We start from the raw sequence: 14,982 nt of genomic DNA on the forward strand, positions 1-14,982 counted from the left end.
GCTGCAGTGCAGATGTACAAGCAGTCGGGTTGCAGCTCCTCCTTTGTGTGTACAGTAGTTATCGCTGCTGCTCTCAGCCTTTCCATACACAGAAAGGAGAGGAGCACAGAGATGTTCCTGTCATGCCTGAGAGGGGCTATCAGCTGCTAATGGCTTTGTCCTCACAAAGGAAACTATCATACTGTGAAAGTGTCAGCAAGAAAACTATGTGTCGATTGGGCACGGTGTCAAGGTGAGTGCGTGTATTTCTGTCATCTGTCCTCTTTTAGGTAGAGAGCAGGGTAAAACTAAGAGAAGAAATCTGGCTCCAGGAAAAATGCTTTTAACTGCTGCATCTTATGAAGAAAATGGCCAAGGATTGGAGGGGGAAAAACAAAGAGAGTGTTGGTTGGAAACACTCAGCTGATAAGAAAAGCAAGTTGAACGGAGTGAGCTTACTTATAATGTGCACCTCTGTCAGGCTTAGTTCTCTATTCCCTTTGTCCTTAGGGTTTATTTCTTCTCGGTGTCTGTGCTACGCTTCATTCTTTTGAGCAACTATTGTGAAAGGGGCCGTTGGGAGTGTTAAGAAATGCGATGTGTAACTCAGAAAAGTGGGAGAAACGTGGCAGAGTTTTTCAGAAACAAAGGGAATATTTATTAAATAGTGGAAACGAGACCTGGATTTTGTGCAGAAAGCAGTTGTACAGATGGTAGGTATGTGGGTGGTTGAACTGGAGAACTTGTCTGTGCTCAGAATCGCAGAGGGCACAGTAGGAAAACTTTTGTTATGTTTTTCTCTATGTGCTGCCTTAGTTCTGGTTCAGCCTTTTGTGAATGCTTAAATTTCAGTCACCTGCGTTATGCCAGGAATGCGTTCATTTCTGTAAGTTACACGCACAGTGAGAAGGAAATCCACATCCTGCTGCGCTAGGTTTTACTTTCAAAACAGTATTTAAAGATGTTATGAGATGTTACGGCATTAAAATGTTTCTCAGACGTGGTTTGTGTTGAGGCTCTTGCGACAAACCCAGAACGGATTTAATTTTTACTGCAGTTCAGGAGACTTGTTGTTTTGTTTTCAGCATGACCAAAGGGCCTCCAGCACCGTCCATAAATATTATTATAACAAGTGAGAACTTTTAAGACAACTTTTGGCAGCTGTAGCTTCAGCAATGAGGTTAATGTGTCTTTAGGCTTATACACTGCAAGGCGTGGGGATGATCACATCTGCTGTATGTTCTGCTGAGGTTCAGCAAGGAACAAGGACTCCTGGCTCTTCTAGGATGCAATCCTTAGTTGAATCAGCCTGTATCAATTTAATCGGGCTGAATGCCAACAGCTCGTAAGGCCAAAAGGGATAAGCGCTCCTTCATAATCTGTTCCAGATGTGTTATGTGGCTGAAGGAGTTCATTCTGATAGTATTTGCGAAAGGTGTGCTCATGGGATAGGCTTGGGCTGACTTTAGTGGTACTTGCAGGGTACGCTGCAGACTGGCTGGTATTGATTGTATTGTGCTCAATAGTGTTAGCTGCACTGCTCTGTCTTTCAAAAAACTCTGCTGAGTGATGAAGCAAGTCCTATTAGCCGCTGTTCCAATGTCTCCCACTGTGCTTTAAGTCTTGTCTCTCACAGAGGCACAGAGTTGTTGTGGGGGTCATCTGAGAAAGGAAGTGGTGCAAGGCCTTGTGCTGCTGTCATCCTCTGCTGGCTCAGATGGTTCATTTCAACAGTGTTTCAGGGAAGAGAAGGCTGATTTAAGAGGCACTTGTGCTGGGTGTGGGACTTGATGGAGAACATTTAAAAACATGTACCTAGTCCCTTGATGACAAGAATAAAGTATGTGGTTTTTACTAGAAGATTGCACAGAAGAATTAGCACAGGTATCGTTACCTGGTATCTTGTAACAGAGGGCTGCCATCGGAGAGGGCGGGTAGCCTGGCTCTGGTGGCTCTTAGTGGGTCTCTCCTGTTATCTTCCTTGTCTGCTCAGTGGAAGAGGCTTTGCTCATGTACCTGGGATGAAAATATGTAAGGGGGTCTTTGGCTTGTAGGGCAAGAATATAACAGTATAAAAAAAGGCATCTGGGAAATATCTTTTCATTCTAATAGGCTCTATGGTGACTTTGGTGCTTGCTGTTGACCATACCTGATAATGGAGCTTTGATCTGTTCATCACATAATATATTAAAAAAAAAAACAACAGAAAAAAAGAAACGTTTAGGAGGAATATCAAGAGTGGAAAGATCTATTTTAGGGAGCTAAAGACAACTATATTATAGATGCTGACACCAAGAAAACCTTCAAGAGCATCAGTTCTTTCATCCTACCCCTAAAATAAAGATCCCGGGGATATTTTGTTTTGACAGCTTTCTCCCGGCAGCAGGATGCAAAGCAGCAGTTAGTGCCCTTCTAGGATTGTTTTGTACACTCAAAAACATAAAATAAAACCCAATCTGCTTGGGAATAGATTCAAAGTGCTGATTCAAGAGAGTTATTTCAAATGCTTCAATCTGGAATACCAGATTATACACACATACCTTGTGTGTCAGGAACTGCAGCCCCAGCCTACATATGAGAATGGGAAGTGGGAAAAGTTACAATGAAATCCAGAAAATACCCATAGTTAAGCTGAGGGGAAAGCTCTGTGTTTTAGGTGGAATATGTACTTGCCTGCAGGGAGTTCAGCCACACTTCCTTGATTCGCTCAGGTGGATGGGGAAGTTTGAGGGTTTGGTCTGCATTTTCAGAACTGTTTTATTGTAAATCTGCAAAGATGAGGAATGATCCTCAAGAAGAGGAAGCAGAACCTGATACTTTGTTGTCCTTCCTTTTGGTTAAATCCTGTACTGTCTGCACTGTAGAACTGGATTCTTTACCCGCTTGTTTCTCTGCTCCCGTGCAATGGTTTTGTTGTCGTCTTCCAGCTATTCTGGCTTTCCAGCAGCTATCCATGTAGCAGGCTGCCATGACCTAGGCAAATACTTGTGTTTTCTGTATTTACCTAGGGAGGGATACCCTTGTCCCCAGTGTTTGCTGTTGCCTTCTTAGAATCTCAGCTTGTGGTTGTTTTGGATAGCCTCCCTGAGGTACTTAACTCTGCCTCTTCTGAAATGTTTTCAATCTAAGCCAGTAGGTAACACTTAGATTATTACTTAATTCCAGAGGGGAAGTGCTGAAATCCTTTCTTTTGCTCTTTGCTATTTAAAAACAAACCCGCAATGATCTTCAAACCGTTGGATGGCATTGAGGCTAACACTAGAGTCAGATGAAGGAACCTGAGATCAGGGTGTATCTGGCTGAATAAAAAGTTGCAACTTTTGCTTTATCTCTTTTTCTGAATATAATTAGAAACAGACTGAAATCATTTAGTGGTAAATTAGTTTCAAATGTTTGAATGTTGATGTACTAGCTCTTAAGTAAAGAAATTTGCCCAAGACTTGCCTTTGTGCTCCTCGTTTCAAGGAAATGACTCTTAGTCCTGCAGTGTATCTTGGCGTTAGCAGCCTGCTGATTAATGCCCTGTTACCCTCTGACTCTTCTGCAAGATATGGAGAAATTATTTGAAGGATTCCTTTTCATTTTCTGCTTTGATTTTAGACTTAATACTTTTTACTATTTTAGTAATTCTGAAGTTCTTAGATACTATAGGTCCATTTCTTGGACCTGTTAGTTCACTGCTATCGCTAGAAATTTCATTGAGGGGAGGAGGAGGAGGAAAGCCCAGCTCAGCTTGGAAAAATCTCAATTATGTGATAAGAGCAGGAGTGGGTTAGAGCAGCAAAAGTAACAGATTTTGGTGAGTAGGAAGGTACTGGAAGAGAGCTAGGCAGCCATAGCGCATGCAGTTTCTGCTATGAGAGCCTTTCTAAACAGTTTATCCTTAAAAGGATAATTCTCCTGGTAACCTGTGTAAGGTGGTGGCAGAAACAGTGGGGACTGCAAAGGCACTTGGTGGAACATGGCATTAATAACGATGTGTGAGTGGAAGGCATCCTGCAGCAATCTGAGATGGATTTGGTTTGCATTGTCATGTATGGCATTCAGTATAAGATTACACACTGATGCTAGTAGCTAGAATAAAACATACAAATGTGAGAAGCATATTATTAATCACTGCATATGGTTACTAAAACCTGACCATTGGTTCCCTCGCTGTACAGAAAACTACACTCAGTGCCCATGTGTGATATGGAGCTTTAGAAAATAAACTGATTTTCTTTCTAGTCTCGGTGTTATCATCTGAGGCAGGTTTAAGATATAAACAGCAAAATAACATTTATTAAGCACTCTTCAATTTCTTTGACTGCTGTCAGTCACATTTGAGAACTGTATAAAAATAAATCGGGACTTTTTGTGCTGTGTTTTTTATACCTCTCAAACTTCCTGGAACCTATGAGCATGCGTCTGTCCTGCATACTTGACTGCTGAACCGTGTTAGTTGTTTGGAAAACTTGGTTAAGGAAACAAGCTTTGTTTCTCAGTCCTCATTTCCTGAAGTAAAATCGAACTTTGAAACTGCTCTTCATTAATTGTTCTACATTGCAGGAAGATGGCCTCAGAGGAACAAGTCTGGCCAGTCCCAATGAAGGCAATTGGAGCACAAAACCTTTTGACGATGCCTGGAGGAGTGACCAAATCGGGCTATCTTCATAAAAAGGGAGGCACTCAGCTGCAGATCTTGAAGTGTAAGTTCAGTGGTTTGAATTTTTGCCTTTAGAGCCATACACACGTTTGTGTTAGTGGGCTCTCTAATCAAGCCAGTTTTCCTCTTACTTCTTCTGCACTGCTATACAGTTTTGGAGGAATGTATGTATTAAAGACTCATGTCGAAAGAATTCGCTTTAATTGCTTTGAAACCGTAAGTCTTAGATGATAAGTGTTATGATTGATCTTCTTGTATTTAGATAAATCTCTTAAGGCCTTAAGGGATAAGACTTTAAGGCAGAAATAGACGGGACAAGTATCAGTTTCAGATATTCTTTTATAAAATAAAGTAGTGCTCAGCTTTTCCTGCAGTTGGTTATTTTTTACTGGAAAAATATCCCCATCTCCTGCTGCTCTTGTGAGATGGAAATTTTCTCACTGCTAAGATTAGACTGTGCTTAGTAATAGTAGTTACTTCTGGAATCAGAATCCGGTTAATAGGACAAAATGTGAGACTTGGAGTTTAATTTGTATTCTAGTCATTTCCTATGCCTGTTTTCAACTAAGCTGTGTTTATACAACTAAGGGCAAAGATTACTGTCTTTGATAAAGGCGAAAGGAGAGTTGGCACTTAGCCTTGAAAGAAAGAAGCACTTTATTACCAGCTTTATGCATGTACATTCTGCCACCCTTAAGAAGAAAGGAGGAGATATGTTCACCCCAAATCACAATATGTTGATCTAAATAGCTATTTGTAGCCCTTGTTTGTATCCCTCTTTCCTAGTTTCAGGCTGCACTCTTTATGTTAGCTTGTTCCTCCAGAGAAAGAGCACAGGTGGAGGTCAGGTTTGCAGTCTGGGGTTTCTTCTGAAGAGCTTCATGTGACTGGTCAGCAGCCAGCTGCCACTCCACTGCTTTGTGCCCTTCTGTAAGGATTAATGAAATCCACTTGACATCCTAACTTGGGTACAGCTATTGTTCTAGAACTGAGGAACATGCTGCCTTTGGATTTGTATCTTACTCGCTTTTTTTCTTTACCAGGGCCACTGAGATTTGTCATTATCCACGAGGGATGCATTTACTACTTCAAGACCAGCACATCTGCATCTCCACAGGGTGTGTTTTCTTTGAACGGTTACAACAGGTGAGTGCCAAAACTTAACGCCTTAAGCCCTTGTACCTAATGGGGGTAGGAGCTGCCTTTCATTTTGAGTAGTTAATTCAGCAATGTTTGTTGTTTTGGTCAAGCACTGGTCTCACATTCTGAGAGACAAATTCCTTTCAAATTGAGTGTATGAGCTGTGCAAGCATATACCCTTCATTGTTTGTAATTCTCTAGTAAAGCTTCTAAAATTGCTGAGGGTTTACCCTGCAGTGTGTTTGTGCTTGTTCCTTATTTAATGTGGACTTTGCACACACAGATATGGATTCCTCTGAACAAATTATCTGGAATCGAAGCAGAATATCTAAAGTTCCTGATTCAGCAACACTCATTGGCGTCACAATTGAATCAGTTATAGGAGTAATAAAATGAGACTGTGCGTGTGCAAAATACCTGACTCTTTCCACTAGGCATTATGAATTTTAACATTTGCTTTTTAAGTTGAAGACAAAAATAAATGGCTTTCAAGTCAATCAGAATCTCACTGAGTGCGCATGTACTGGGCCTGCCGACTGCACTCAGTATTAACCTCAGGAAATTGCTGTTGCATATGATGCTAAGAAAAGACAAGGAAGATACAGAATGTAGAGAAACAAACCGTTGTTGGTCCTGACTGCTGCAGTTTTATTGTGTTCATAAATGTGCTTGTTGTTCCTGCACTGCTTAATGCTCTCAGACCTTTAGGATAAGGAAGTCTCTTTCATTGTGGTGGGAAGGCTTTTTAACTGACTGCCACAGCAGGGTATTTGCTGGGAATGCTGCTATAACACGGCTGTGATACCAGCTTCTGTAATCATGATATTATGAAAAATGCTATGGATTTTGTAATTCATAGGAACTCATTGCTTTTTACATAACTGCAACCACCTTGGTTGTAGAACTGAGACCAGCTCATAGTTAATGCACAGACAGAAGAATTGCTGAAGAAAAGCTTCAAGTGAAAGAATTTTTCACTTGTTAGACTGGGCAGTTTCATAAGAGAACATGAAAGCAAGTTACTCTAAGGCTCCCCTGGACTTCCGTCTTTCGGATTTCATTCAATAGCCTTTATATTTCAGGAGTGGACGGTACATGAGACAGTGCTGAATCTTCTGGTGGCTCAGAATGTGCGAATCATTGCCATCCCTCCCAGACATACGATGGTTATTTTCCATAGTAACATCTCTATTGGTCTTAAATTAGCAGATGAAGTAACTTACTGTTCCTTTTGCAGCTTTGTTTCAGGCCAGATTAAAAGAACCAAACCACTATAACTTACAGTTTAAAATTAGAGTTGGAGTTTGTAAAAGATACCATCTGCTTCTGGAAAAGCTTTGCACTCTGCATTGTTCTTAGTGCCAACTGCGAGGTGTTGGTTCATTTCTTTTATTATTGTTATTTTTGTTCTTCCCAAAGTTATGTTCATTTTGATTTGGTGCTAAGCAAAGGACTAACGTCACTGAAACCTTATTTGTAGGCTTACAAGCCACCTTCCCTAAACAGAATGTACAGAAATACTGTGTTCTGTGAAGGAATTAGCAGGGTGAAAAGTATGGGTACAACAAGAAAGAGAGCCCCCAAAACCTTCATTCATATTTCTCTATAGGCTGTGCTGAGTAGATCCTATTGATGTTAGTTATGTACTTACAGTCTTATGATTGTAGTCTCCTTTACTCTTTTAAATACATGTACATTCTTTTAAAACCTTACTGCATGCATTTCTGAATGGGGTTCCTTTGTGTCTCTGTGAGGACAGAGCAGTATTTTCTCATTTTAGAATCCCATGTGGAGAAGAAATAAAAGGCAGGAAACTTTTCTAATTTGGTTTGTGAAAGAGGTTGAATTTAACTTTAAAAACAAACAAACAAAGCGTATTAAGAAGTGTATTGAAGCTGTTCATCGAAGAGGTCAAAACGTCATCAACTTCTGGTGGATGAAGGAGTGCCTTTTGTCCTGTCAGCACTCTTGCTTTGCTTCAATGAAGAAGAGCTACAATTGCCCGTGTTAGTGTTTTGATGAGGTGTTGTTGCTGATCTTGGGGATTATTTTCATCAAGGTAGAGCAGGCTGGTAAAACTGCTTTCCGAGCTGTGACTTGTACAGCAGAATTAACTTCACAGATTAAGGGATTTCTGTATATTGGTTCTTTTGCTTCCCAGGGTTATGCGGGCAGCTGAAGAGACGACATCAAGCAACGTGTTTCCTTTCAAGTTAGTTCACATTAGCAAGAAGCACAGGACGTGGTTTTTTTCTGCTTCTTCTGAAGATGAAAGAAAGGTATTTTCTACTTCGAGGGAAACCGTATTACAAATGAAGAAAGTGGATCTTGGGCTTCCCCAAAATCTACGTGAGCTGGGCACGCAGCTGTAACCAAAGTCTGTACATCTTGTTCTTTGGACTCCTCTGAAAACAACGCCTGAAGTTTTAACAATTAGTAATTTGTTGTAGTGTAGGGAATGGCTAAAAGTGGCATCATTTACACTTAAAGTTGTCTTCGTATTCTTGGTTTTTAGCCAGGGAATTAATATTTGTATGGTGAACTTCTGATTAAGTATGAAAACTTGTTCGGTGAAATCTCCTACCCTACACAGTCTATGAGCAGGTACCTGGCTTTAGGAGTAACAACTGGAAATTCACTTATCAAAAGCTGAATATTTTAATACATTGTAGGATTTTCGATAGTCAAAACATTTTGACTCGCAAATCCTTTCAAGATTTATATAAAGGTGTGGATAAATGTTATGTCGCTTACACAGTTGCTCTGGTCTCACAGGAGAAAGATACTTTGCATCTCTGTGTGACGATGTAAAGACTAATGTGTTGAATGTTGTGGGTCTGTTTGTTTAGAATTGGATGCTGTCCCTGAGGAGGGAAATCGATCACTACCATGATAAGAAAGAAACAGTAACAGAATTCAGGTATGAAACTTTAATCTCCATTTGCCTTTTCCCCCTCTTCTCTTTAGCTCTCAATAATGTTGTTCTTGGCTCTTTGCACCTACGAGTTATTTCCTGCTAAGTAATAACAGCTGCACTAGGCTCCAAGAATGAAGGGCCCACCTAAAAGATAGCAGGGCAATTAAATCATTTTACTAAGAGAAATTAAATTGTCAGTTTTGTGTAAAACAAAGAAAAATGTTAACAATAGCAGCAACCGTTTTAGCTATTGATGGAGGAATAGATTGCTTCTGCTTTTCCAGCATTACTTTCCAGTGCTGCAGTCTTGCTAACAGATGTCTTTATTTGTCCAAGCCCTCTAACACAGCGATGCAAATGGGACTCGCTTTTCTTTTGCAGTGACTCTGGTTCTGATGCAGACAGTTTCTATGGCTCAGTAGAACGTCCCATTGATATCAAGTATTCTCATCATTCAGCAGATAACGAAGGTGACAATTTTTGGACATTGATAAATGCTTTTATTTTTAATCTTGTTTTCCTTCTGGATTCTGCAGGAACTATTCCAGTAGCTTGAGCAGACTGTCTGATCTAGGTTGCAACTAAGAACTAAAAATGGTTATTTTTATGAGGTGCATAGAATTGTTGTAATTTGAAGTCAGAAACAGTCTGTGTTGTAAAGCTATTACTAAAAAATAAGTGGTAACTAAAGAAATTCAGGCTTGGCCAGGAGGTGTCTGACAATACAATCTTAATATCACCCCTAATAATGCAGCCTTAAATTTTTATCTTATACTTTTATTAAGAATGCATGTTGGGAAGTCTGTAGATGTAGCAGGAAGATGAAATATTTGAGTGTGTCCATCGGACGTAGTCTGGCAGGACACTGTTATGGTTCAGTCTGGTTTCTGTGACAAGAGAGCAAAGCGACCCAAAGATCCATGCCCTGGGGAGAGAAGGGTGCTGCAGGGACGTGCCACCTGAAAGTGTATTCTGACAACATGGTGGAACTGTGGAGGTAATTGCCTCTTATCTAGACTGCAAAAACAATTCATCCGTCCCAAGGGCTAGCAGTAATTCATTCTGGGGTGTTGTTGCATCTGTGCTGTAGTCTGCTTAGTACAAACTAGAACTCCTCCCAGTTCAGGAAGATCTTGCTTTAGACAAATGAATGGCCTTAGTGGGATGCATTAGATAACATTCTTCAGTGACTTCCAAACTGAGTAACTTTTTAAAGTAAGGCTCGAGGAGTCTCATTCTTAGCATTCTTCTTATTTTAATTCAGTTTGATAACTTGCTGTAACAATTCTGGCTGTGTTTATTTTTTAGATAGAAATGGGGATTTTACAGGAAATCCCATCAGATTGAGATTCCACAGCACATTTCAGCAGCTGACTTCTTAGTCAAGAAACACAATACAGTCCAACACGAGAAGACTTGCTTTGTGATCCAGCAGAGTTCCTTTAGTAGGCATTTTCTGCCCTTTCAGGTTTCTCAGGGTAGGGTTGATTGGAGCCAGAGCTCTGATTTCCTGACGGGAAATTCCTGACTGTTTTTCCTGACTAGGACAAAAGATAAAATAAGGGAGTTTGTAGGAAATCCGTTTGAATTGTTGCAAAGCAGAGGAAAACACTCATCAGCATTTTGTATAGGGTTGCAGTTTAGAACATCGGTGTTTATGGGAGAGAATGGTTGTATACAATATGAATTACGTTTGGAGAGGCCTGGGAGCCTAAATAAGGATAATTATTATAACAGTTAACTGATTTTTATCAGCTTAACCTTAGTATTTTCCCCAGCCCCCACTGAAGCTCTTTCTCTAAGGAAATACTACATATTGTCCTTAAGGCTCATATCATAGTCACTGATGAAAAATGACTGCCCAGAGGCAGCATGCTTTTCATGCCTTGATTATTTTGACTTAGAGACAACACTGAAGTCATTTGTTGTGGTGTATTTTGTTACCAGAGCAAGGCAAAATAATTCATAATGTTTTGAAGATGATGGGCCTTTCTTAGGCACCCAAACTGCAAAGTCATAGAACTATGTTTCTGTGGCAGGGTTGCTTTTGGGTTGTTGAGTTTTTATTTTCCCAACTTGTTCAGCAAGTCTATCAGACTGTAGCTGTGCCTCTGTAACCAATCTGAATTTTTCTGAGGATGGCAATGCCACTACAAAGTGTCACACCAGAAAGTGCATTTGAATTTCAAAGATGGAGACAAAAAAGCATGCTGTGTTCTTCATTCGCTGTCGTAAGCAATGGCTTTCTTGATTGATGTCAAAATGTAAGAAAACACATGCTGTAAATAGCAGAGAGGTGGTTGTCTGAGACTGACACGTGGATTTTTACTTGCAGATTATGACCAGGAGGAAGATGATGAGTCCTACTTGCAACCAGATACTTCTGACATAGTGAAAGATGGTATGTGATCGCCTCTATTCTCTCCAGAAAATGCTGGCAATGAAGATCATGTTTGTGTAGGATGCCAGATCACTGTTTCTCCTTAGTCATACCTAAAGCACTTCAGGCGGCAAAATAACCAACAAGAGCCACAGGTATCAAATCTTGAGAGGCTTTTAGGGTAAAAAGAGCCTAGTAACAGCAGTAACAGTTTCTGGCAAGCCTGCTGCCCTGAAGGACCTGCATGTGGTCACCAGTCTGGAGGAGCGGGTAATGCTTTTTCAGTAGTCTTTTTCCCTTTATTTCCAACAAGGGAAAAACTCTTAGCTAAGCAGACATATCCCATGCTGGATTAAAAAAATTGCAGGAGGTCAGTATGTGTTGTGCTGAAAGCTGAATGTTTACCCAGCAGTTCAGGAACTCTCGGACCAGATGCTAATAAGTCTATCTTAAATCACAGAAGTTTAGTTTTCTGACACGTTTCGTTTCTCTGCAGTGCCATATTGTTGGGTATTTTCTTTGTGCAGATATCATGGTCCTGCCCCCAGCCTACCCACCGCCACCGGTCCCTCATGTCAGAAAAGCTGCCTACTCAGAGTCAAGGTCACATTCCTTTAGTGGAAAAACTTCTGGGTCAGCACCACCACCACCACCTCCTAAAAGGAGCTTACCTGAGATCAAGTCAGAGGATTTCTTCAGTGTGAGAGAGCCCCAGTTACCGTGCCGAGCTGAACCTAACCTAAAGATTCAGTCTTCCAGCCGAAGACCAAGCGAACAGCCACCTCCTATACCTCCGTTACCTCTTTTCAAGAAGCCTTTTTGTGTCAAAGAACCTTCCTCACTGCCTCCGGAACCTCTCCCTCTATCTCACGTTCTCACTACTCCAGAAGGATGCGAGAAGCTAAAATCCTTAAACCTTTCACCGCGAACTCCTCCTCCACTGCCGAGCAATAAACCCAAGTTGTCCCAGATAACTGAAAAAACAGTAGAAACCAAAGTGCCAAGAGAACATGGCAAACCGGGACTGTTTGTGCCACCAGTGCTTCCAAAGCCACCCGTGCCTGGCCACCAGCATCCTGTACTTAAACCTAGACCAGAGAAGCCTCCATGTCCCCAGTTACAGTAAGTGTGAAAGTACATCCCAGTATCAAATAAACCTTTATGTCAGGAAGTCAGTGAACCTCAAAAAATGACTTTAGACCTCTATGGAGACAGGAAATAGTTAAGATCAGCTTTAGTAAGGGATGTGCAACTAGCGGTGCTGTTTAGGCAGCTGGAAATGTTTTTGTCTGCTGGATTGTGCAGCTTTAGAGAAGGAATGAAAAACTCTTTAGATGCGGTACAAGGAAGAGAGAGAGATTGATTCATGGAAGTGAGTCCATCCACAAAGATGTTTGGGCACATGATACATGAGGAGAAGCTGAGAGATTTGGGTTAGTTCAACCTTTAGGAAGGCTAATAGAAAATGGAATAGGAAAGGTAATAGGAAGGGTAGTTAAAGGTGTTACTGCTGTCTACAGCTACTCAGTGGCAAAGTGAGGAGATTACAGAACAGATCTGCAGTGATAGGGCAAGAGGCAACAGACAGAAGTTGTGACCTTGGAAATTACAGTTAGGTAAGTTATAATTTCACCTTGTGGATGGTCAACTCAGAGAGGCTGTGGAATCTCCATCCTTGGGGATACTCAACCAGACACAGCTGCCTGGGCTGTTTGGACCTGCTGTGTGCAGGAGCTTGGGCTAAATCATCTACAGGCGTCCCTTTCAAGCTACATTGTTCTGTGATTCTTGAGCTGATAAGTCCTTCTGTTCCAGTTTTATTACCTTTTCAGTGCTTGGTATATTTGTTCTGTTTTCAGTGGGGATGTCCTTCAGTTTTTGTTCTGTTTCTGCCAGGAGATCACCACCAGATGGGCAGAGTTTTAGAAGCTTCTCATTTGAAAAACCAGCACTGCCCTCCAAGCCAAATCAAGTGAATGATGATTCTGATGATGACTATGAAAAAGTAAGAACAAGCAGATGATCTATTTTTTTAAATATTTTTCTTGCTTTCTCTATGGAAGAGCTCTGGGACATGTTTCGGGGGGTAGAAAGGGAGGGGGGAAAGAACCTTCTGAAAATGCAGTGCTTTGTGATGTGTAGATTTAAGGAATGCCTTTATTAATTCTGGATTGTAGTCATTGGGATACAGGAGGAAGAAATGTAAAGTTCAGATTAAAACACTATTAACAAATTCAGATATTCAGCTGTAGCTTGTTTGGATACCATGTTAGTATTTTGTGTTTTCATTGTCCTTCATGGTCACTTAATTTCTTTGTGTTTTCCTACAGGTTGAGTTGCCTACTTCAATATTTCTTAATACCTCTGAATCCTTAGAAGTTGAAAGGTAAATGCGGCTTTCAAGTTGCTTAAAATCCTATAAGCATCTGTGTTGAACAGTAGTTTAAAAATCATTTTGAGATACATAATTTGTGTTTAAAAACACGGGGATATATTTGAATCACTTGAAGGTGGAAATTGCTTTCCAGCAGAGATAATTCAGTGCTTGTGTATCAGTTGAGAAAACATAGTACTTATAAAATGATTCTGCCCCCTCTGGAAATGATTGTTCTGCCAGGATGCTAAGGGGATAGAAAGCCAGATCTTCTGTGACGCATCGCTTATTGATATGCTAGAACAATAAAATTCTGTCCAATATGATGTAATATAAATTATTACAACTGAAACAGATTTGTAATAAGAATTGGCAGCAGTGTGCCCTTGTGGCCAAAAAGGGTGATGTTATCCTGGGGTGCATTAAGAAAAGTGTGGCCAGCAAGTCGAGGGGGGTGATTGTCTGCTCCTACTCTGCCCTGCTGAGTCCACATCTAGAGTGCTGTGTCCAGTTCTAGGCTCCCCAGTTGAAGAAGGGAACTTCTAGAGAGTCCATTGAAGGCTTCAGAGATTGTAAGGGACCCAGAACCTTCTCCCTTATAAGGAAAAGCCGAGATACCTGTGTCTGGGGAGATTCAATTTGGACATTAGGGAAAGTTTGTTCTCAGAAAGAGCGGTAGTGCATTGGAACAGGCTGCCCAGGGAAGCAGTGGAATCACCCAGTGAATCATCCATGGGGGCTTTCAAGGAAAGGCTGGATGTGGCTTAGAGGGCATGGCGGTGACTGGTTGATGGTTGGACTTGGATGGTCTTAGAGATCTTTTCTAACCTCAGTGATTCTATGATTCTACAATTAGCAATGATTATAAGTAAGGGGCAGAAGTGGGTGGGGCCAGGCTCTTTCCAGTGGTGCCCCATGACAGAATAAGGGACAACGGGCACAAACTGGAACACAGAAAGTTTTGTCTGAACATGAGAAAGAACTTATTTACTGTGAGGGTGACAGAGCATTGGAACAGGCTGCCCAGAGAAGTTATGGAGTCATCTTCTGTGGAGGTACTCAGAACCCACCTGGACAATTTCCTGTGCAACCTACTTTAGTGAACCTACTTTAGTAAGGTGGGGGTGACTGGACTAGATGATCTCCAGAGGTCCCTTCCTGCTCCTATAATGCTGTGATTACAAGAAACTACATGTTAATGTTTTCTGGATCAGATAAGTAGCATATGTAAATATTGCACTGCTTTTGTTTTAGGATATTTAAAGCTACCAGCCCAAAGGGACAGCCACAGAATGGATTATACTGCATTAGGAACTCATCTACTAAGGCTGGAAAGGTAACTTGCAATTGCAGAATCTACCCCTACAAAAACCTTCTGGATTTAGAGATGCTGTATTTTTACATGTTGAAAGAACTTAGATTTTCTTGCCTGTTGTTAAGTACTGAAACAATTGCTATTATAACTTCAGTGAATTTTTTTTAATAGGCCACTCAGTTGGTTGTAAATAATTTCTTAATTATACATTGACTTTGAGCTTATCAGAGTA

The 14,982-nt window shown here is 40.9% G+C and overlaps 1 protein-coding gene across 5 annotated transcripts in view; it reads left to right on the forward strand.

Annotated features, from left to right (window-relative positions):
* SH3BP2 (SH3 domain binding protein 2) overlaps positions 1-14,982 on the forward strand; it is a 33,384-nt gene that overhangs the window by 15,667 nt on the left and 2,735 nt on the right. For 3 of the 5 annotated variants that reach the window (XM_072335198.1, XM_072335199.1, XM_072335200.1), the window contains exons 3-12: positions 4,528-4,667; positions 5,668-5,770; positions 7,926-8,043; positions 8,614-8,684; positions 9,063-9,151; positions 11,017-11,082; positions 11,589-12,183; positions 12,958-13,066; positions 13,392-13,447; positions 14,690-14,771. In XM_072335198.1, the coding sequence (XP_072191299.1) occupies positions 4,528-4,667; positions 5,668-5,770; positions 7,926-8,043; positions 8,614-8,684; positions 9,063-9,151; positions 11,017-11,082; positions 11,589-12,183; positions 12,958-13,066; positions 13,392-13,447; positions 14,690-14,771 (1,429 nt within the window). Of the gene's footprint in view, positions 1-24; positions 233-4,527; positions 4,668-5,667; positions 5,771-7,925; positions 8,044-8,613; positions 8,685-9,062; positions 9,152-11,016; positions 11,083-11,588; positions 12,184-12,957; positions 13,067-13,391; positions 13,448-14,689; positions 14,772-14,982 lie in introns of those variants that run through there. The other 2 variants (XM_072335196.1, XM_072335197.1) reach the window with 2 other exon arrangements.

Source organism: Excalfactoria chinensis, chromosome 4 (assembly GCF_039878825.1).
Source record: "Excalfactoria chinensis isolate bCotChi1 chromosome 4, bCotChi1.hap2, whole genome shotgun sequence".
NCBI lineage: Eukaryota > Metazoa > Chordata > Aves > Galliformes > Phasianidae > Excalfactoria > Excalfactoria chinensis.